The sequence below is a fragment of the Symphalangus syndactylus genome, chromosome 1, assembly GCF_028878055.3.
Source record: "Symphalangus syndactylus isolate Jambi chromosome 1, NHGRI_mSymSyn1-v2.1_pri, whole genome shotgun sequence".
Classification (NCBI taxonomy): Eukaryota; Metazoa; Chordata; class Mammalia; order Primates; family Hylobatidae; genus Symphalangus; species Symphalangus syndactylus.
Genome location: NC_072423.2, coordinates 104,235,017 through 104,259,299, shown reverse-complemented (window position 1 = coordinate 104,259,299; position 24,283 = coordinate 104,235,017). Strand labels below are relative to the sequence as shown.

Sequence of the window (24,283 nt, the reverse complement as noted above, 5' to 3'; positions counted from 1 at the left end):
GCAATCAAGAAACTAATCAAATACAGATCTAAGTATTGCCAAGTAAGTATAAAAACATTTATACATTAATGTTGAACCAGACCAGTATGTACCCTAGTACATATATAATATAGCAAATATATGAATAGCATGCTTGTAAAGTCCAGGATCCTAAAACAGGCCAATAAGAAACTAAAACAAATGAAAAAGCAGAAAGCATTTTTAAAGGAAAAACCACCCACTCATTGAAGATCTCACTTCCTACTGCCCCCAGGAAATTCAAATAGTGGCAAGCAACATGTAAGAAGAAATAGAGACAGAACAAGATCTGAGGCTCCAAGCAAAATAGTCCTGCATGTCATCCCTTCCTCTTATAAAGTAGTAACTTCACATGAACAGATATGTAGATGCTGAGTAGCCACAACTGAGAAACTCATCCTTAATCCAACAGTAAAATAAAGCCATTAGTGGGAACTTTAGCTTAACACATAGTATTAAAGTTCATTCTTAGAAAAGGTAGTTAACAAATCTTGTCTTAATATCAGTGCCAAAAATTCTTATTAATTTTGAATGGCCTAATATTTATCCTGGCAAATGATGCTTTAGAGTTACTAAAATTTGAATGCAAAATTTAACTAAGCTAAAAAATCATACAAAACCCTCATAGATCGGGCATAGTGGCTCATGCCTGTAATCCCAGCAGCTTGGGAGGCTGAAGTAGTTGGATTGCTTCAGGCCAGGAGTTCAAGAACAACCTAGACAACATAGTGAGATACTGCTTCTAAAGGAAAAAAGAAAAAATTTAAACTTAGCTAGGTGTGCTGGTGCACGCCTGTAATCTCAAGCTACTCAAGAGGCTGAGGCAGGAGAATCACCTGAGCCTAGGAGGGAGGGCAAGGCTGTATGTAGTGAGCCATGATCGCACCACTGCCTGAGCAACAGAGTGAGACTCTATCTCTAAAATAAATAAATAAGTAACCCTCATAACTAAGCTACAGTACTATAACAATTATAATCAAGCTTTATGAGAGCACTGATAAACACAAATTAATTTTTCATAGTTAAAAAAAATTGTCGGCCAGGCACAGTGGCTCACGCCTGTAATCCCAACACTTTGGGAGACCGAGGCAGGAGGATCACTTGAGGTCAGGAGTTCGAGACCAGCCTGGCCAACATGGTGAAACCCCGTCTCTACTAAAAATACAAAAAAATTAGCTGGGCATGGTGGTGGATGCCTTGTAATCCCAGCTACTCAAGAGGCTGAGGCAGGAGAATCACTTGAACCTGGGAGGTGGAGGTTGCAGTGAGCTGAGATCGTGCCACTGTACTCCAGCCTGGGCAAGAAGAGCAAAACTCTGTCTCAAAAAAAAAAAAAAAAAAAAACATATAATTTGTGTCTTATATTGCTAATACCTCTTAACCCCCAGTATTTCCTGAAACATGATGTAAGAAAGACAGAATGTTTAGTAAGTTATCTGGAAAATTTCAATGAAATGTTAAGTATCTATAAGTAACCAGATTTAGATATTCAAAGAACTTACAAGTAACTAGGCTTCTAGGTTCTTGAAATAGAAACAAAGCATGTAGGACTCGAGACTTGGCAGTCTGATATTCTAAAAAACAGAAGCCAAACTCATTAGCAATGTGTTGTAACTAAAAAGTTAAGACAGAATTGTAAAAATTAAAGAGAGACCACCTACCATATGGAGGAACCATCTGATAAGGGGAGAGAAGAAAAAGGTATCCTCGGTCTCCCAAAGGTTTAACAAGAACCTGTATTTTGAGGGGAAGGAAGAAGTTGTATCTGCTTTATTATTATTCACCATAAGGCAGACACACAGCATTTTCTACTAATTGTAAAGAAAAAAAGTTCTTAATCATCTTTTAAGAAAAAATATTGCTAATGAATTAGTTAACTCTTTCTACCAACTCTGCTGATTAACAGGATTCCAATCACATAAAAATTCCTTGGTTTTCATAACATTAATGAGAAAATGTTACTGAAAGAACTCCCCTAACTGCAAAACCACGTTAATTTTTCCCTGAAGCTAAAATACAAGAACGAAACTAAAGACTTCAAATATTTTCTTCATCAATTCAAAAGACATGTTTATTAATGGCCAGGGTAATGTGCTAGATGCTAGATATAAAACATGCTTCGAAACACTGCGTTGCAGGAGTTCAAACTAATCGCAAACCCAATGTGTTGCCATAATCTAACTGCACACATATTACATGAACACTTTTCACATGTAAGGCACTTTGCCCAGAGACATCCAAATACAAGCAACACAAGATCCTTGATCACAAGAAGTTTATAATTAGGGAGACAGAGTACCACAATAAATACCAGTAATTACATAAGACAGAAAAGTTCCCTAAGAGATTTACAAAATAACAGAAATGGAAAAATACAGTTTGTTTACGGTAGTAAAAGATGGTCAAGAAAGGTTTACTGAAGGTGTATCAAAAGTGGATTTTGAAGGATGGGTACACTGACAAGAGCCTGAGATTATAGGAAGGACATTTCAGTAGAGGCAACACCATGAGCAAACCTGAGTTATAATGGACAGTTTACAAACATCACAGCACTTATCACTGGCAACAGGGTGAGGACAGACTAGGATAAACATGTAAGACAAGTCGGGAATGAAAGATCATGGGTTAGCTGTAAAAAGACCAGAAGCCAGGTTGGCCAGGAATGTCCTTGAGAGCATACCCCTTTGAACTAGTGTTTCCTTAAAACAACAGTAAGAAAGAAGACTTGACAGCACTGTGCAGGAGGCAGAAAAACAATCTAATGCAAATAATTTATTTCAGGGGCTACTGCAATAGTTCACAATGTTTTGGGTAAATGAGAAACTGCGCATGGCAACTGAACACAAAAGGATACCTGAGTTCTGAAAGAAAACTCGTACTACCTAAATTCCTACTAAAACAATTCCAGTAAACAACGTCTGTATAAAAACGAATAATTCAGAGGACAAAAAGTAACTGTGCTACTAATTCACATTTAATAAAAACATTGTTTGAACACTCAAAAGTGGTGTTGTGTTTGGGGGTTTCAGGTAGTGTAGTTGACCACCTTCTCCAGGGTCAACTTCTCCTTCAGTTCAATCTGTGCCAAAAATGAGTCTTAGATACCTGGTGCTCAAGGAGTTTATTTTAGTGGAAGCAGGCTGGTGGCATGAGCCAGATAAAGTCAGGGGGTCAGATGACTAATGACTAGGAAGGTCTCCATCTGAAGACCATTCTAAACTTTGGGGAATCTTTCCCCATTTTTATTGCCTGGATTCCGTGAGGGTCAGTTATCAGGTCTTTCTTTTATAAAGGAAGTTTAAATATTCTTGTAAGGGTGAACTTTGTTGTAAGGTTCCTAATAGTTACATCTGTGCTGAGGTGGCCTTGTTTCCTAAAAATCCCAGGGCCAAGGTTAAAAATCCTGAGGCCAAGTTACATCATACTGCTGACATATAGTATTGGCCCTGTAAGACATTTAACCGGAGCTGGGCACGGTGGCTCACGCTTGTAATCCCAGCACTTTGGGAGGCCGAGGCGGGCGCATCACGAGGTCAGGAGATCGAGACCATGGTGAAATCCCGTCTCTACTAAAAATACAAAAAAATTAGCTGGGCGTGGTGGTGGGCACCTGTAGTCCCAGCTACTCGGAGAGGCTGAGGCAGGAGAATGGCGTGAACCCGGGAGGCGGAGCTTGCAGTGAGCCAAGATTGCGCCACTGCACTCCAGCCTGGGTAACAGAGCGAGACTCCGTCTCAAAAAAAAAAAAAAAAAAAAAAAAAAGAGACGTTTAACTGGGTCTTACGGCTACCATTTATAACCACGCTAAGTCTCTTAGAGTATACTACAAGTGGACAATGTACCTGAAAATTTTGTTTCAAATACTTTTATCCAAAATATTTTAGATAATACTTCTTTTAATATTTTGTCCAAACTCCTAGTTGATGAAATAAAAAGTTAGGAAGCACAAGTAAGATTTTCATGTTTTGTGCGCACTGACGAAAACCAATCAGATGCCTTTAACCTCTCACTCACTCCAAATACTAGGTTTTATAAATTCCACTACCAGTAACCTAAAGATTCCTGTACTTTAAGGGGGCCCTATGTTTCCAGAAATCCATGGAGTACAGGCAATCTATAATCAGAAACAACATTAAGGCTGACAGAGGCTTCAGCAGTTCTATCTGTGGCTTCAGCCCAATGAAATCCATTCAACTTTGCAGAAAAGAAAAATCCTGGAAATTGTGCTCCTGTTGCCTCTATTTTAGCTGTTTGGTTATTCTTAAAAAAAAAAAAAGGTATTAATCCAATCTCTGGGGTTTTTAATTAGTTTATTCTACTATTTTAAATTTCCAGATAACACTAAAGGTATTATGGCACTCCCCCACCCCCACAAAAAAATAGTATAAATACATGTACAATGGCCAGGCACAGTGGCTCATGCCTGTAATCTCAGCACTTTGGGAAGCTGAAGTGGGAGGACTGCTTGAAGCCAGGAGTTGAAGACCAACCTGGGCAACACAGCAAGACCCCAACTCTACAAAAAAAATTTAAAAAGTAGCCATGTGTGGCATCATATGCCTACAGTCCTGGCTACTTGGAAAGCTAAGGTGGGAGAATTGCCTGATCCTGAGAGTTCAAGCTGTGAAGCTGTGATTGTGCCACGCACTTTAGTACTTCAGCCTAGGCAACAGAGTAAGTCTTGTCTCAAAAAAAAAAAAAAAAAAAAAAAAAAGCTTAGAAGGAAATAAGCTACACTAAAGTGAGATTCAGCAGAAAAAAAAAGATTCAAACACTCAAAGCCATCAAAAATTGGAATTATCGGATGCAAAAAGGAAAATAATCTACTATGAAATCTTTAAAGACATAAAATAATTGGAAGAATTAAAAACATTTTCACACAAAAATGTTTACACTAATGTTCATAGCACCATTATTCATAGTAGCCAAGAAATAGAAATAATTGATAAAAGAACAAACAAAATGTGGTATTATCTACACAATGAAAGAATACTGGGCCATAAAACAGAATGAAGTTCTGATATATGCTACAACATCAATGAGCCTTGAAAATTACACTTAGTAAAAGAAGCCAGGCACTGAAGGCCACATATTGCTTGACTCTATTTATATAAAATGTTCAGAGCAGATAAATCCATAGAGACGGAAGTAGATTAATGGCTGTTAGGGATTGGGAAGGGGGAATGTACAGTGAATTCTAAGATGAAAATGTTCGGGAATTAGATAGTGTTGATGGTTGCACAACAGTGTGAATCTACTTAAAAAAAAAAAAACATGAAATTATGTACTTTAAAATGGCTAAAATGGCCGGGCACGGTGGTGCACACCTGTAATGCCAGCACTCTAGGAGGCCAAGTTCAAGAACAGCCCAGGCAATATGGCAAAACTCTGTCTCTACAAAACATACAAAAATCAGGCAGGTGTGGTGGTACGCACCTGTAGCCCCAGCTACCCAGGAGGATGAGGTAAAAGGATCACTGGACCCCAGAAAGTCGAGGGTGCAGTGAGCCAGGATCACACCACTGCACTCCAGCCTGGATGACAAAGCAAGACCCTGCCTATTAAAAAAAAAAATGGCTAAAATGGTTAATTTTATGTTATGTGAATTTTATTTCACTTAAAAAATATTGGCAAAGAATACCGGAATATAACATGCACCTCCTAGAACTCTGCCTGGCATATAACAGGTACTCACTAAATACTTCTGAAAGAATTAACAAGAACCTGCTATAAAATAACCAGGCAGATCCAAAAAATTCAAATATAACTTTTAAAAATAAAAAACATTCCCTGTGAAATTAAAAACACAATAAATAAATAAAGCAACAAATGAGACATAGCTAAATACAGGATTTTTAAACTAGAAGATAGTTATGATGAAGTTACTTAGAATGCAGCACAGAGAAACAAATAGATGGAAAACATAAGACAAGGTTAACAGACGTGGAAAATATGCCTCTTCAGAGTCCTAAAAAGACAGGCCAGGCTGGGTGCAGTGGCTCACACCTGTAATCCCAGCACTTTGGGAGGCCAAGGCCAGTGGATCACCTGAGGTCAGGAGTTCACGACCACTGGCCAACATGGCGAAACCCTGTCTCTACTAAATACACGAAATTAGCCAGGCGTGGTGGCACACACCTACAATCCCAGCTACTCGGGAGGCTGAAACAGGAGAATTGCTTGAACCCAGGAGGTGGAGGTTGCACTCAGCCAAGACCATGCCACTGCACACCAGCCTGGTTGACAGAGTGAGACTCCGTCTCAAAAATTAAAAAAAAAAAAAAGACAGGCTAAAGAAAATGAGGAAGAAGTACAATAAAAGAGATAACTAATTTTCCAGAAAAAAAGACATAAATCCACAGATATGAAAGGAAAATATATACCAAGCTGGATAAATAGAAATCTACACCTAGATACTGTAACTGCTAAACATCAAAGACCAAAAAAAAAAAGATTTAAAAAGTAGCCAGGGGGCAGCAGGGGACCTACAAATGAACAATTAGACTGAGAGCTAACCCCTAAACAAAAGCAGAAGCCAGAAGACACTGCAGCATAGTCGAAGAGCAAGAAAATAGCTGTCAACCCAGAACTGTGTACCCAGCACCCAACAATTATAGATTATACATTTTTCTCAAACACAGAACTCAAACACAGAAGGAGCATGTACAAAAATTGACCACATAGTAGATCTTAAAGTCTCAACAAATTTCAAATAATCACCATTGTTGATTACAATGCCATTAAATTAGAAATAAAAAAGACAAAAGTATCCCTGTTTCCCTATACACATACCTCTACATCATATATCAAAGTTTAAAAAAAATTGGAAACTAAAAAATAAAAATTTCTTAGAAATGAATAATGAAAATACTGCACATTAAAACGTGAAATGCAACTAAAGCAGTACTTACAACTGAGTATTTATTGACTATTTTTCTGACTTAAAGACAGAAATAGCAAAACAAGTCTCAAAAAAGTAAAAGTTGGCCAGGGTTGGTGACTCACCCTGGTAATCCCAGCACTGTGGGAGGCCGAGGCAGGCAGATAACTTGAGCCCAGGAGTTTGAGACCAATCTGGGCAACATGATGAAACCCTGTCTCTACCAAAAATACAAAAATTAGCCAGGTGTCATGGAGCATGCCTGTAATCCCAGCTACTTGGGAGGCTGAGGCAGGAGAATCTCTTGAACCCGGGAGGCAGAGGTTGCAGTGAGCTGAGATTGTGCCATTGCACTCCGGCCTGGGGGACAAGAGCGAAACTCTGTCTCAAAAAAAAAAAAAAAAGACAGAGATGGTATAAGAAAGGAAAATTGCAGGTCAATCTCATTCATCATCACAGATACAAAATTCCTAAACAAAAGCCAAACCCCACAATTTACTTTAAAAGCTGTGGCAGGGGTGGGCAGGGCTCAGGGGGTTGTTTCTATACAAGCAATGCCGGGGTAGTTTAATATTGGAAAACTGTAAATATAACTCACCTTAGTAGGTCTACAGAATAAATACCATGTGTGATGGTTAATTTTTTATGTCAACTTGATTTGGCCAGGGAGTGCCCAGGTATTTAATCAAGTATTTTTCTGGGTGTTCCTGTCAAGTTATTTTCGGATGAGTTTACAACCAATAGACTGAGTAAAACAGGCCAATCCCTAATGTAGGTTGGCCATATCCAATCAGCTGAAGGCCTAAATAGAACAGAAGGCAAACCCTAACCCCCACAAAAAGAGAATTCCTCCTGTCTTCCAAGTTGGGATGTCAACTGTTCCCTGCCTTCAGACTTGAATTGAAACATTGGCTCTTCCTGAGTCTTGAGCCTGCCAGCCTTAGAACTATACCATTGGCAGTCCTGGTTCTTGCACCTACATACTCAGACTGAAACTATACCACTGGCTCTCCTGGGTCTCCAGCTTGTTAACTGCAGATATGATCTTGGGACATGTCAGCCTCCATAAATGTGTGAGCCAATTCTTTACAATAAATCTCTTTTTACATACCACCCCCACCATACACTATTGGTTCTGTTTCTCTGCAGAACCCTAAAATACTGTGTGACCAGATTGATAAATGCAACCCCCGACCCAAAACAAAAACCATTTGCTAAAATTCAAAATCCATTTATGGTTAAAAAAATAAAGAAGCAAAGTTTAAAACATAAAAAATTACTGTGGACTTCCTACTTAATGGTAAAATGTTATAAGGCTTTTTTTCCTTTAAATCAAGAAGGCAAGAATGCCCAAAATCACCATTTTTATTCAACTTCTTAGTACAGATCCTAGACTGCACATTAACATGGAAAAAGAAATAGTATATAGTAGTTCCCTCTTATCTGCAGAGGATATATTACAAGACCCCCAGTGAATGTCTGAAACCACAGATAGTAACAAACCCTATGTTTTTTCCTATGTATACATACCTATATAATAAAGTTTAACTTTTAAATTAGGCATACTAAGAGACTAATGACAATAATTAATAATAAAACAGAACATGCTGGGCATGGTGGCTCATGCCTATAATACCAGCACTTTGGGAGGTCGAGGCATAAGGGTTGCTTAAGGCCAGGAGTTTGAGACAAGCCTGGGAAACACAGTAAGACCCCGTTCTCTATTAAAATTTTTAAAAAATAGATAAATTTTAAAAACTAGCTGTGCATGGTGGTATACACCTGCAGCCCAGCTACCCAGGAGGCTGAGGTGGGAGAATCACTTAAGACTAAGAGTTCAAGGCTGCAGTAGCTATGATCATATCACACCACTGTACTCCAGCCTGGGCAACAGAATGAGATCCTGGCCCCCCACCAAAAAAATAGAGTAACTGTGGCAACATATAATAATAAGGGTTACATAATGTGGTCTCTCTCTCTCTCAAAATCTTATTGTATTGTACTCACCCTTCTTATGATGACGTGAGATGATGAAATGCCTATGTGATGAGATGGAAGTGAGGCTGATGACAGACATTGTGATGCAGCATTAGGCTACTACTGAAAACTAATTTAAAACTTATTATTTCTGGAACTTTCCATTTAGTATTTTCAGACAACAGCTGACCACAGGTAACTGAAACTACAGAAAGCAAAACCAAGGATAATAGGGGACTGCTATAAAGATGAGAGGAAAAAAATAAAACCTCCCAGATAATGAATTCTATATAGAAACCCCCAAAAATGTACAAAAATAAACACTTCATTCAAATTTCACATTGATCTGCATTAAATCAATATGTAAATATCAATTACATTTCTATATATACAAGAAACAGAAAATGTACTAACATGGAAAATACTATTCACGGGCCAGGAGTGGCAGCTCACACCTGTAATCCCAGCACTTTGGGAGGTTGAGGCAGGCAAATCACTTGAGGTCAAGAGTTCAAGACCAGCCTGGCCAACATGGCAAAACCCCATCTCTACAAAAAATACAAAAAAAATTAGCCAGGTACGGTGGTGCATGCCTGTAGTCCCAGCTACCCGGGAGGCTGAGGCAGGAGAATTCCTTGAACCTGGGAGGTGGAGGATGCAGTGAGCTGAGATCACACCACTGCATTCCAGCCTGGGTGAGAGAGCGAGAATCTGTCCCCCTCCCCCCGCAAAAAAAAGAAAGAAAATACTATTTACAAAAGCATCAAAAAATGTAAGACAGCTGGGGATAAATCTAACAAAAAATGAGCAAGACTTGTATCCAGAAAATTCCAAAACTCTATTAAAAGAATACACTAGGCTGGGCGCAGTGGCTCACACCTGTGATCCCAGCACTTTGGGAGGCTGAGGTGGGCAGCTGATGAGGTCAGGAGTTCGAGACCAGCCTGACCAACATGGAGGAAGTCCCGTCTCTACTAAAAATACACAATTAACCAGGCGTGGTGGAGTATGCCTGTAATCCCAGCTACTCTGGAGGCTGAGGCAGGAGAACTGCTTGAACCCAGGAGGAGGAGGTTGCGGTGAGCCGAGATCGCACCATTGCACTCCAACCTGGGCAACAAGAGCGAAACTCCGTCAAAAAAAAAAAAGAATACACTAAAGAAAGGGCGAGATGGCCAGGCACGGTGGCTCACGCCTGTAATCCCAGCACTTTCGGAGGCCAAGGTGGGCAGATCATGAGGTCAAGAGTTCGAGACTAGCCTGGCCTACATGGTAAAACCCCATCTCTACTAAGAATACAAAAATTAGCTGAGCATGGTGGCGGGCGCCTGTAATCCCAGCTACTCCAGAGACTGAGGCAAGGGAATCACTTGAACTCAGGAGGCAGAGATTGCAGTGAGCCAAGATCACGCCACTGCACTCCAGCCCAGCAACAGAGCGAGACTCCGTCTCAAAAAGAAAAAAAAAAGTCAATATAATCTTATTTCGTTTATCATCTCCCTGGGTGAAAAGAAAACTTCCCTGGATTTCTAAGTACTACTGCAAAAAGTCCTAGCCTTCTAATATACAAAAATGTATATGATATCAAGATAAGGGAATGTTCGCTTTCATATCCCCCACAAATATTTTACTCTTCACATACCTTAAGATTTAGATCTGTAGCCATTTATCTAAGTTAATTGCTCTGCTCCACAATAATAAAACTTATTTTATCTCCCTGAGAGCATCAAGTGGGGTAGATTAAGAGATTACAGCAAAGAGATGTTCCTAGGTTAAGTCCAGAGGTGCCAAGAAGACTATGGAGATCTCCCTAGGTATTTACATTTCAATATGGAATGAGTTCCCAGGAATTTGGAAATGTCTCTTGGTCCAAGAGGGCTAAATAAATGGCTCCTGAAGAGATTTTATTTATATACCAAAGAGTTGGAGTTAATATTCATAACATTTCAAAGAGACACATTCAGGATAGGAGGGAATAGCTGCCTCTTCCCTTTTATAAGCAAAGAGAAATATTTGTCCCCATCGCTTACCTATGTAGTATGCAGCTACTCAGGATAAGTGGCTTAGGTCTGCATGCCCTAGGGAGTTAAGGACTAGGGCAAAGGAGGGCCAATACATTTTTACTTACTGTGGGGTATTCACAAAATCTGTCTCTGATTCAGAAAACCTTGTGTGCGTATCTTAGACAAAATTTAAAAATCAGTATTCCTCAATGCACTGCTCATTATCAAGACAACTATGAATAAAGTAGCTATAGATGGAATAATCCCAGTGAGGCCTGCTGGAAAACGGACAGCCACACAATTCCTAGGTACATTAGATTCTAGGAGTGTATCCTTGTGGAATGCTAGCAACCTTTAAGATCTAGGATTTTACTTTACTTCTTGATTCTGGAAAAGACCCAGTCTTCCATGAACATAATGTAATACTTGGTCAGGTGAGAAACGAAATGCCATCTTTCCTATCCTGATCCTCACTATCAGTAACTGAAAAGATATTGTAATTTTCTGATAAACCCCTCATTGTCCAAATTCTCAATACTCACTGTCTGAAACACAAAAACCAAATAGATTTGACTGACTCAGTATCTCTCCATATCCAAACCTACTATCTCAACTTTCACTTTCTGAACTCGGGAACTGAATAAATTTTGATAAGGAATGCTTTCATTGTAGTCAGGCTTTCAGAGGAAAACAAGCAATGTAATATAAACATAAAATTATGTTCATATGCAGTGAGAAAGTAAGAAGGAAGGGCCGGGCATGGTGGCTCACCCAACACTTTGGGAGGCCGAGGCGGGTGGATCACTTGAGGTCAGGAGTTTGAGATCAGCCTGGGCAACATGATAAAACCCCGTCTCTACTAAAAATACAAAAATTAGCTGGGTGTCGTGGCACATGCCTCTAATCCCAGCTACTCGAGAAGCTGAGGCAGAAGAATCGCTTGAATCCGGAAGGTTGAACCCGGAGGTTGCAGTGAGCTGAGACTGCGCCACTGCACTCCAGCCTGGGCGAGACAGAGTCTGTCTCAAAAAAAAAAAAAAAAAAAAGAGAGAGAGAGAGAGAGAAAGAGTGTGTGTGTGTGTGTGTTTTAATTCTAGGACATTTAATTAAAAGGTTTCTAGCCTGTAAGTCAAAGAGTCGCAAGGGTTTTATAACTCTGCCTATAAGTTTTATGTCAATCTGACTATCCCATCTATAAACAAGAGACTGATTAAGCATATACATATGAAAATTAAATTCTATGTAGCCATTAAACATGAAGTTGCACATTCTGAAACTCAAAGATATTTGACTGCCATTCGACTACCTGGAAACTGAGGCTCAACAAAGCGAGAAGTAAAAAGTCAACTGTTGTAAAACTTGTATTAAATGGCACACCTATGCAAAAAAGTTGTATCCCTCTTTCTTGGAACTTCCCACCACCATTTAGCAAGACAAAAAGAAACCTTGGAACAGCCACTTCCCTTCTCTACAACCACCTCCTCACCTTCAGCTAAACCACATATATTGGCATCACATTCATTTTCCATTCACTTCTCAACCCATCACAATCTGAAGTTTGACCCAATCCCTCTACCCAAACTAGATACACTTCAGTATTAAATTGGACCTTACCTCAAAAATATCCCATAAATCATCTCTTCTTATATCATTACCTTTCTCATCCCAGCCACCACCACCCTGTAATGTAATAGTTTCTACCTCATCTCCCCTCTTCAATTTATTCTCTACAGAGTAACATAATTATTCAAAACACAGATCTATGTTGCATACACTTTCAAAGTTTCAATGCACACCCTTGAAAACCCTTCAAAATCTGCTGCTCTTAAGATCAAATCTAAATTTCCAAACACTTGAACATTGCCTGAATGACGCTGTATGACACAGGTCCCTACTACTTTCCCCCAACTACTCTAGTGTTCCTTTATCTCCTCAACCTCACCGAGTTTATTGTTCCTGGATTTTCTTTTTTCTTGTTCTTTGAGATGGAGTCTCGCTTTTGTCGCCCAGGCTGCAGCGCAATGGCATGACCTTGGTTCACCACAACCTCTGCCTCCCGGGTTCAAGCGATTCTCCTGCCTCAGCCTCCCGAGTAGCTGAGATTACACCACACCAAGCTAATTTTGTATTTTTAGTAGAGACAGTTTCTCCATGTTGGTCAAGATGGTTTCGATCTCCTGATCTCATGATCTGCCCGCCTCGGCCTCCCAAAGTGCTGGGATTACAGGCGTGAGCCACTTCGCCCAGCCTGACAATCAAATTCTTAATCACAAAGTGTAATAAAGATATCCCATGGGGGCTGGGCACGGTGGCTCACGCCTCTAATTCCAGCATTTTGGGAGGCTGAGGCGGGCAGATCACGAGGTCAGGAGATTGAGACCATCCTGGACAACACGGTGAAACCCCGTCTCTACTAAAAATACAAAAATTAGCTGGGTGTGGTGGTGTGCACATGTAATCCCAGCTACTCGGAAGGCTGAGGCAGGAGGATTGCTTGAACCCAGAAAGGCGGAGATTACAGTGAGCTGAGATCGCACCACTGTACTCCAGCCTGGTGAGACAGCAAGACTCTGTCTCAAAAAAAAAAAAAAAAAAAAAAAAGATATTCATGGGAAAGACTGGTTTGCACAAGCTCCAATACCATGGCCCAAATACAAGAATACCAGAACCACAGTAAAACACTGTTAACTAAACAGCAGCAACAGACAGACACCTCATGGTACTTTCAGAGGCAAAAATAAACTGAAACACTAATATGATCACACATGAATATGCATATTTGTAAGAAAGAATGCGAAACATTAAAAAACCTTTCACTCACAAGTTTTTCTCTGTCTAGTTTTTGCAGTAAACTCTCCATGTTACTTCCAATTCTTGTCTTTTCTACAACTTCATAAAGGCTGCAATACATTCCATTCTTCAAAACTGACATAAGAAAAATACATAGTAAATATCCAAACCAAGTCTGCTTCCAATGCATTTCAATAAAATTAAATTACCTTACCTTCATTTGGACCTAAGTATGTTTCCTTATAAAACAGTGCTGGAGGGATTTTCTGTTTCAGATGATCAATACTCACAACTGTTTCAACATCTAACTTCTCAGGTCTGAAAGAAAATTTAAAAAACATGTTTGCCTTATCTGTATTTTCAACTCTAGCAATCTTAACATATACACAAAAAAGTTTACTTGATGTAAAATAGAAGAGCATATCTACTAATATCTCACCTTATTCTAAACATCTTTTGTTTTGTTTGTGACAGTCTCACTCTGTCACCTAGGCTAGAGTGCAGTGGTGTGATCACAGGTCACTGCAGCTTCAACCTCCTAGGATCAAGTGATTCTCCCACCTCAACCTACAGGGCAGCTGGGACTACAGGCATGTGCCACCACGCTGGGGTAATTTTGGTTTTTTTGGGTCTTTTTGTAGAGACAAGGTCTCCTTACGTTGCTCAGGCTGGTCTCAAATTCCCGGTCTCAAGTGATCCTCCCACCTCAGCCTCCCAAAGTGTTGGGATTACAGGAGTGAGCCACTATGCCCAACAGTAAAGGGGATTTGATACTGGAAGTCCAGATATATACATAGGCAGATAGCTAGCCAGGCAATATTTCCAACCTTCCATCCTTAAGCCAGAAACTAAAAGGCTGTCACTTTATTAAGGACAACTGAAGTATAAACTGTTAATCTTCATACATTTATGAAGGCCCACAACGATGGAAGCAAGAGATTTTAGACCTTTCTATACCAACATATGCTGCATAGGACTGAAAACAGCCTGTATATTTTCACTCACCAAATCAAAGTTCTTCCCAACAAAGAACTGGTAACTTTTAAGTCTACTATATTCAAAATGCTAAATAAAAAATATGTATCTACTTAGGATAAAACTAAAAAATTGTATTTCAGACTTAAATCACTTAGAAAAAGTTTTAGGCCGGGCGCGGTGGCTCACACCTGTAATCCCAACACTTTGAGGTCAAGGTGGGAGGATCATATGAGGTCAGGAGTTCGAGACCAGCCTGATTGACATGGCAAAGCCCCGTCTCTACTAAAAATACAAAAAAAAAAAAAATTAGCTGGGTATGGTGGTGGGAGCCTATAATCCCAGCTACTCAGGAGGCTGAGATGAGAGAATCGCTTGAACCCGGGAGGCGAAGGTTGCAGTGAGCCGAGATTGCACCACTGCACTCTAGACTGAGTGACAAGAGGGAAACTCTGTCTCAAAAAAAAAAAAAAGATAAAGTTGTATACTGTAAATGTACTGACTAGCCTATCCTCAAATCAAGACAGAAAGGTAGAGGACTCATACTGCCAAATTACCTAATTTCAAATCAACCTTTTAAAAAACAAACCAACATTTATACTGAAGTTCTTATGAAGCAAAATAAAATTTAAATATGAAATAAAAATAAAATTTAAATTAAGGAAAATGGCTCAAGAAAGTGATAAAATTAGCAACCACGAACTGCTCTTTACTTATACTTACAGTTTGATAGGCAAAAAAGCACGAGTAGCTGACCTCAGAGAAATATAACACAAAAGTTTTCCTTTATTTAAAAGCTGTCCTTTCCACAAGGTATAGTTATATTTATCTAAATAAAAAGAATATAATGACACAGCTTAGTCACTTGGCAGCCCAGAGAAGTGAGTGCACATTTATTAGAAATGAGAGGGAAAATATCTAGAAACAAGGTTTAAGTAGGAGGGGGAAAAAAAAAAACAGTGACTCTTCTACACTTCTATTTACTAAGAGTTCAAATATTAGGATTTTTGCTTCAGGTATTTATCCCCTACAAAATCATTCCAGTTGCAAAGAGTAACAAATATATCTGTCTAAATGTCATTATCAGAAAAGTTGGGGAGCAAAGACAAGATAATTATTCATCTCTTATTTCCTCCAAAGGGACACTGTATGAGATCTGGTTGATTATATGAATGCCTACAGTGTCCTGTATCTTCTACTCATTGTGTTTTCATTATAAAGAAACTTTAAAATAGGCCGGGCATGGTGGCTCACACCTGTAACCCCAACACTTTGGGAGGCCAAGGCAGGTGGATCATTTAAGGTTAGGAGTTCGAGACCAGCCTGGCCAACATGGTGAAACCCCATCTCTACTAAAAATACAAAAAATTAGCCGGGTGTGGTGGCGGGTGCCTGTAATCCTAGCTACTCAGGAGGAGGCTGAGGCTGGAGAATCGCTGGAACCCAGGAGGCAGAGGTTGCAGTGAGCTGAGATCATGCCACTGCACTCCAGCCTGGGCAACAGAGTGAGACTCTGTCTCAGAAAAGAAAAAAAAAACAAACTTTAAAATAGTTTAATGTCAATGCTACTTTCAACCTTCTCTAATTCTAACTCCTATACCTCTGGTGAATTTAATACTTTTAAAAAGCTGAGTTATGAAACCTGTTTTATTTTTTATCTTTTTCAATTAAAGTGCTAAAACCTTTTGTTCTATTCACAGTAGCAGATTTTCAAAGGAGATCTTATGCTTGGACAACCAAACGTGCTGATGCTATAACTTTTTTTCATACTTTGCAGATTTTCATTCATTATAAAAATAATACAAAGCACTTAATCTTTTGCTATATGTACTTATTCTTTCCATTTATAAAACTAAAGAAAACATAAATCTCTTACCTATGTTTCTATCTGCATTAAAGCTGTTAGATCTACAAATTTTTTTAAAAGAAAAACATTACTCATTAGTATAATCATAAAAATTAACATGTAAGACTTTGATATAAGTACAATTTTTAATGGCATACTACAGTTAAGTCCTTCCTCCAGGTAGGAAGAACAAAGAAATTACTCATTACAAAATCTAGTAAATCCAAGTCTACTTAAAGAAAACAGAAGTACTTACTTTGCTCAAATTACCACATTTACCCAAATTTAAGGGAGCTGTTTTTTCCAAAAATATTAACCAAGAGAGAACAGTGTCCACCAAAGTCTCTTGTCAATTATTTTGTTGGCATTGGAAGACACGGCCTCAATATATAAATATATTAATTCATCATTCAATAAATACGTACTAAGCTCTTATTATTTACCAGGCACAGTTCTAGGTAATAGGATTATAGAGATAAACAGAACAAAGTTCCAACCTACATAAATCTAATGAGGAAGACAGAAAACAATGGTATATAACAGATCATGATGGTTTTAAGTGCTATAAAAAGAGACATAAGAGAATAGAGGTTAAAAAAAAAAAAGAGAGAGAGAGAGAAACCTCAATGGTAAGGAGATACGTGAAGAAATGTAGAATGAATTATGCAGCTTACTGGGGAAAGAGAGAGAACAGCAGATGCAGAGGCCCTGAAGCAGGAGCATTCATGGAATATTCAAGGTACAAGGATGGATGTTCAATCAATGCTCCTTTGAAATGATATAGAGGTCAAGAGATGGAATCAAAGAGGAGGCAAAGAAATTAACAGTCATTATTCCTGGGGGCATGACCTCATAATTTTAAGTGCTAGATGTCTTTTAAAGACTACTTATAAAAAACACTATAGTGAAAGTATGTATCACAGTGATCATAAATTTAGAGCCAGAAAAAATGAAAGCCACAACTGTCTTGATACTATGTCAATTGGTACCTGTGGCTATAGATGGTTTCCAAGGATTATTCACCTACATGAAAAAAGGACCGTAAATGGAAGAGAAGATAATTTGATCTGGAAAACTGACAAAGAGGTCAACCTCAAAAATGTACATATATGTTTCATGATATATGGTTTTAAAACAGCAGTATTTCTAAATTAATAGATATCATACATGACTTCAAATACGTATAGACACCCAAAGTAAGAATGAGCAGACATTTGACCATCTCACCTACATCCCTATAAATTTACTTATTCCACTTGGCTAAAACATTTTTAGAATCACCACATGGGGAAAAAAATGGTAACTGCTTCCTATTTGGTCACCTTATACTAGAGCTTGTAAGAAATACTCAGTAACACAAGAACAGAAAACCAAAAAAAAAACAAATCATCAGGCCAAGTGTGGCAGCTCATGCCTATAATCCTAGTGCTTTGGAATACCAAGGCAGGAGAACTGCTTGAGGCCAGGACTTTGAGACTAGCCTGGGCAACACAGCAAGACCCATTTCCACAAAAACTAAAAATAAACCAGACATGATGGTGCATGCCTGTAGTCCCAGCTACTTGGGAGGATCGCTTGCACACAGGGGTTTGAGGCTGCCAGCAAGCTTCATGATTGCACTGCTTTACTCACTGCAACCTGGGCAACAGAGCAAGACCGTGTCTCTAAAGAAAAAAAAAAAAAAGAAACCAACAGTCCTCAACACTGGCTGAAAATCAGGATCACCTGGAAGCTTTTAAAAACTATCAATGCCTTGACTGCCCACTAAATATTTGATTGGTTTGTGGTGAGGCATAAGCATCCTTTGTAGAAGTTCCCCATTTCCAAGGGTGCAATACACAAAATCTTTTTTTTTTTTTTTTAAATACAGATGGAGTCTCGCTCTGTCGCCCAGGCTGTAGTGCAGTGGTGCGATCACGGCTCACTGCCAATCTCCACCGCCCAGGTTCAAGGGATTCTCTTGCCTCAGCCTCCCAAGTAGCTAGGACTATAGGCACATACCACCACGTCCAGCTAATTTTTTTGTAGTTTTAGTAGAGACACAATTTCACCATGTTGGCCAGGCTGTTCTTGAACTCCTGACCTCAGGTGATCCACCCACCTCGGCCTCCCCAAGTGCTGGGATTACAGGCGTGAGCCACTGCGCCTGGCCAAAATCTCACTTTTTAAAACTGCCACTTACTGGCCAGGTGCGGTGGCTCACGCCTGTAATCCCAGCACTTTGCCAGGCCAAGGCAGGTGGATCACGAGGTCAGGAGATAGAGACCATCCTGGGTAACACAGTGAAACCCCGTTTCTACTAAAAATACAAAAAAATTAGCCAGGCATGGTGGTATGCGCCCTTAGTCCCAGCTACTTGGGAGGCTGAGGCAGAATGGCGTGAACCCGGGAGGCGGAGCTTGCAGTGAGCCGAGATCCTGCCAACGCACTCCAGCCTGGGGGACAGAGAGAGACTTCATCTCAAAACAAACAAAACCTGCCACTTACTCAACTACACAAACCTTCATTTCTAAGGAAGAGATTAACCAGATGAGGTTTAAATTTTAGCTTGTATTTATTTCCACATGGTAAACTGTCTGTTCTTCACACTGACCATTTAAAAGTCATTGTAAACACTTCAGTCTCCAACCAACTTCAAGGGAAGTTAAAAAAAAAAAAATGGGAAGGAAACAAAATGGTCCTCCTAACTCAGTAGTGCAGGATCTGTAGTAGAATTATCACTGTGGATGATGTCTAAAACTCCTAAGTCTTACCTTGATGAAGGTACAAACTTCGGAGTTTGTATATCATCTTTGTAAGTAAAAGACACAACTGCATATGGACAAACGTGTCTTGGTCTTCGCCTTAGCTCATCAAAGCCATACTCATAAAAATAATACTAAAAATAAGAAAATGCAAAATTAACTTCTTTAAAAAGGCAAGGTGAAACCTTATATTTATCTGCCTGATTTCTGAGAAATAGAAAACCATACATGCACTTCTGACAAAAAATGTCTTTAAGCTCTGCGTGCCAATTTAACTAAAATAATTAGTACTTTGTATTCATTTTGTGATATAAAATATTCTGCATGTAAGTGCGTAAGATCCCAGAGTATTACTAACTATTCCAAAAGTTTACCTCTGAAGAGTTGACCACTGAGAGTTTCCTAATAAAAATATTATAAACAGAGTCAAAGCTCCCAGGTCAGCTCAGAATAACCAATCTAATACAAAAAGCAAAATACTAAGAACACAATCTCAACTAAACCAAACTATGGTTTTACTATTTCAAAAGAAAAACACACCTGGGCTCCAATTGCAAACAAAGTAGCAAAGGAGATACGGAAAAGAATCTGAACATAGGTGACAAAGATAGCTGACCCTCTTCCCATTACCCATCAGTCTTTCCCCTTCACCTCTTCACCACATTCAGTATAGTACAGTTTTGTAACTTTCAGAGTAGTGATTTTCACTTTAAGAATGCCTGAGTTTATGAACACAGTAGTACAGTCCTTCAAAGTCCATTCCCGTGGGAAACTATTGATTTCAATAATGTCATTATTGCTCTAAAAATGGCTGGAGTTTTTTAAAAACATAAGGCCAGTTTGCAAGTCCTTCTAGAAAAGCCAATAACTATCTTACATGTATACTTCACACCTACCAATATTGCTACTGTCCAGAGGGTAATCAAATGAGTCAATTCCAAATGACTTTGGTGAATGTAATTTTTGCTAAAAGCCCACAACAATAGTTCTTAAAATTTTATTTTACATAAATAAAGCTAAATTAAAGAAAGAACATTTCCAGGGAAGTTAACATTACTACTTTTCACAAACAGTCCATTTGGTTATAGACATTTTTTTAATGTTAAAAAGAACAGGTGCTGGGTGTGGTGGCTCACACCTGTAATCCTAAGTTTTTGGGAGGCTGAGGCAGGCAGTATCACCTGAGGTCAGGAGTTTGAGGCCAACATGGTGAAACCCCATCTCTACTAAAAATATACAAAAAATTAGCCAGGTGAGGTGGCAGGCACCTTTAATCCCAGCTACCTGGGAGGCTGAGGCAGGAGAATCATTTGAACCTGGGGGGCGGAGGTTGCAGTGAGCCAAGATTACGTCACCACACTCCAGACTGGACAACAGAGCGAGACTCTGTCTCAAAATAACAAAATACTAATAATTAAAAAACAAGAATAGGGAGGCTAAAGTGGGAAGATCACTTGAGCCCAGGAGTTCTAGACCAGCCTGGGCAAAACAGTGAGACCCCCATCTCTATTTAAAAAAACAAACACAAAAACAAAAAAACCATTGCTTTATAGTCAAACCTCATATAAAAACTTAACACTAAAGCTCATCAAATGTTACTCTTATATATGTGTAGTACATGTCAATTATACTTGAATAAGCTTAAAAAATAATTCTAGGTTTGCATCTTTAAAAATGTTAATAAAGATAGAAAATACCTACCAAACCAATAGTACAAAATGTTATGCATTAAGATTATTTCAAGGGGTTTCAACTTTACCTTGAAAGATGAGTAGTATCTTATTAGGCAAGAGATCTTTCTAGGCCAGGAAATGCCAAGGTTTCAAAATGAAATGAGGTGTGTTGAGGGCAATGATCATATAAAAACCAAGCCACAGTCCACTGGCAGGAAGAGCTAGACTAGGGAGTCTATAAATACTACCCTGTAACCTTGAAGACCCACTCTATGTTTCTGAGACATCTCAGAAAACACTGAACAAACAGCAGCAACAGACACTGGAGTCTGGAAGTGATATGCAGACACCAGAATCTAGACTAGTGTGGGGACAGAGAGAACTGAAAGGGAGACATTTTAAAGGATTTGGTAACAAACAGGTATGAGGTCATAACATTACAACGGATCCTGGCACCTACCTGAGTAAGCTCATAGGCTCTGTAAGCCAAAAGTGATGTAATTCGATTGGCATTCTTCGACACGTGACATTCATGCTTTGGTGTGGGGTCCAAAGCACTTTTATTTAACATAGATTCCAAACTTTTTACACCCATGGGGTCATATATACTTTTTATTTTACCCTAAAATAGAGAAAACCTTTTAAGTGCCTACCTAAATCTAATTGTTGACTATATAACATTAATATTATGAAATACTTCTTTGAATATAGATCAACTATCCCAACCATTTTTTCCCTTTAATATCTCACAGAACAGCTGGGCGTGGTGACTCCCGCCTGTAATCCCAGCACTTTGGGAGGCCAAGGCAGGCGGATCACCTGAGGTCAGGAGTTCGAGACCAGCCTGGCCAACGTGGCAAAACCATCTCTACTAAAAATACAAAAATTAGCCGGGCATGGTGGCACACGCTTGTAATCCCAGCTACTCAGGAGGCTACGGCAGGCAGAACTGCTTGAACCTGGGAGGCAGAGGTTGTGGTGAGCCAAGATTGTGCCACTGCACTCCAGCCTGGGTGACAGAGTGAGACTCTGTCTCCAAAAAATAAATAAAATAATATCTCATAGAACACTTTTACCAAATTTCAAGCCGTAAGAAAAAGCTAATCACTAAAAAAAAAAAAAAAAAAAAAAAAAAAAATTTGAACTTGTTATTAAACAAGTAAACAGAAACTCCATTCATAATACTCTTCACTAATATAAATCATATTATCAACATATTACTCTCTACATTCCTTTCTTTGGAAAGGAAAACAAACTCTTAAGTACGGTTAGCTTAGATCAAAGACGGCAAATAGGCCAGGCACAGGGGCTCACACCTGTAATCCCAGCACTTTGGGAGGCTGAGGCGGGTGGATCACGAGGTCAGGAGATCAAGACCATCCTGGCTAACATGGTAAAACCCTATCTCTACTAAAAATACAAAAAATTAGCCAGGCTTAGTGTCGGGCACCTGTAGTTCCAGCTACTCTGGAGACTGAGGCAGGAGAATGGCATGAACTCGGGAGGCGGAGCTTGCAGTGAGCCAAGATGGCGCCACTGCACTCCATCCAGCCTGGGCAACAGAGCGAGACTCCGTCTCAAAAAATCAAAAACCAAAAAACAACACATACACAAAAAAAGATGGCAAATAAACCATTTTCAAAAGTATCTTTAACTACCAAACACTAGCAAGCATGAACTTTTAAACAATCTCCTAAAGACTTAGCATCATCTAAAAATTAAAATCCAAATCAAGTGTATTTTTCATACATGAAATGTGGAAGTTTAAATTACCTTCATTATTTTAAAAATAACAACATCACCCATTGCCCCCGTGTCCAAAGGATTCGCTTGTAATAAATCAGCATACCTAGAAAGATAGACACCTAGAAAAGAGGGAAAAATTAAGGAAACTGATTACATTTTTCAAAATCACTAGGACTAAAATGAGACATTTTTAAAAAGTTATCCTTCATCAATTTGAAGTGTGCAAAAATCAGAAACAAAAGATAAAACTGATCTTACATTTCAGAACCTATGTCTAGTCTCTTTTTCTGGGAATATAATAAAGCACGAATTTAATAACAACTGCAGTGAAATTACGAGACAATATATTTTTAGACAGCAACTTAGTAGTAGGTATTCATATTTAAAAAGAAAAAAGATTACCCATGGAAGGACTGCCAAGAATTGTTATTTTGGACTGACCCACATGTAATCCTTTTTCACATATGCTTTGAACCTAAATTAAAAAAAAATACTTCATCTTGCAGTCATAATAACATTTAAAACATGAAAAAATAATTTTATAAACTTGGTTTAAATAAAAACAAAGCTTCTAAACTATATATCATTCTAGATCACAGAAATCTTATATATTTGCCACTTTATAAATATTAATGTAAAACTGACTTACACTTCTCAAAGTAACCATATCTAGAATCCATTTTTCTTTATTTAATTTTTTTAGAGATAGGGTCTCCCTCTGCCCCCTAGGCTGGAGTGCAGTGGCATGACCTTGAACTCCTGGGCTCAACTGATCCTACCACCTCAGCCTCCCAAGTAACTAGAACTACAAGTGCTCCCCACCATGCCTGGCTACTTTTCAATCATTTTTCTTCATGCCAGGTGTGACAGATACTCTTAACTCCTGCCACTCAATATATATAACCATTACTTTTCAAAGAGAATTAGAAACAGCAAAATATTATTCCACCCAAATATCTTCGATTAAAAGGGGAAAAAACAGACCAGGCATGGTGGCTCACGCCTGTAATACCAGCACTTTGGGAGGCCAAGGCAGGTAGATCACTTGAAGTCAGGAGTTCAAGACCAACCTGGCCAACATGGGGAAACCCCAACTCTACTAAAAACACAAAAAAATCAGCTGGGTGCGGTGGTGCGTCCTGTAATCCCAGCTACTCGGGAGGCTGAGGCACAAGAATCACTTGTATCTGGGAGAAGGAGGTTGCAGTGAGTGAGCCGAGATCACACCATTTCACCCCAGCCTGAGCAACAGAGTGAGACTCCATCTCAAAAAAAAAAAAAAAAAAAGGAAAAATGGTTCCAGGCATAGAATCAACAATATAGAAGATAATCTCACATATAATCAACAAGATAATCTTTTTAATGAAGAGAAAAGGCCAGGTGCGGTGGCTCACACCTGTAACCCCAGCACTTTGGGAGGCCGAGGTGGGTGGATCACAAGGTCAGGAGTTCAAGACCAGCCTGGCCAACATGGTGATACCCCGTCTCTACTAAAAATACAAAAATTAGCCAGGTGTTGGGGGGGGTGTGTCTGTAACCCCAACTACTTGGGAGGCTAAGGCAGGAGAATCACTTGAACTCAGGAGACAGAGGTTGCAGTGAGCCAAGATCACGCCACTGCACTCCAGCCT

General features: G+C 39.2%; 1 protein-coding gene across 9 annotated transcripts in view; it reads right to left on the bottom strand.

The window, feature by feature from the left end:
* TASOR (transcription activation suppressor) overlaps window positions 1–24,283 on the bottom strand; it is a 62,585-nt gene that overhangs the window by 24,578 nt on the left and 13,724 nt on the right. For 8 of the 9 annotated variants that reach the window (XM_055273567.2, XM_055273533.2, XM_055273575.2 and 5 more), the window contains exons 4-13: window positions 23,055–23,127; window positions 22,680–22,771; window positions 21,367–21,528; window positions 19,243–19,367; window positions 16,520–16,551; window positions 15,367–15,472; window positions 13,883–13,986; window positions 13,700–13,803; window positions 1,680–1,752; window positions 1,521–1,592 (exon numbers count right to left, since the gene is read on the bottom strand). In XM_055273567.2, coding sequence (XP_055129542.1) covers window positions 1,521–1,592; window positions 1,680–1,752; window positions 13,700–13,803; window positions 13,883–13,986; window positions 15,367–15,472; window positions 16,520–16,551; window positions 19,243–19,367; window positions 21,367–21,528; window positions 22,680–22,771; window positions 23,055–23,127 — 943 coding nt within the window. Of the gene's footprint in view, window positions 1–1,520; window positions 1,593–1,679; window positions 1,753–13,699; window positions 13,804–13,882; window positions 13,987–15,366; window positions 15,473–16,519; window positions 16,552–19,242; window positions 19,368–21,366; window positions 21,529–22,679; window positions 22,772–23,054; window positions 23,128–24,283 lie in introns of those variants that run through there. The other variant, XM_055273592.2, reaches the window with a different exon arrangement.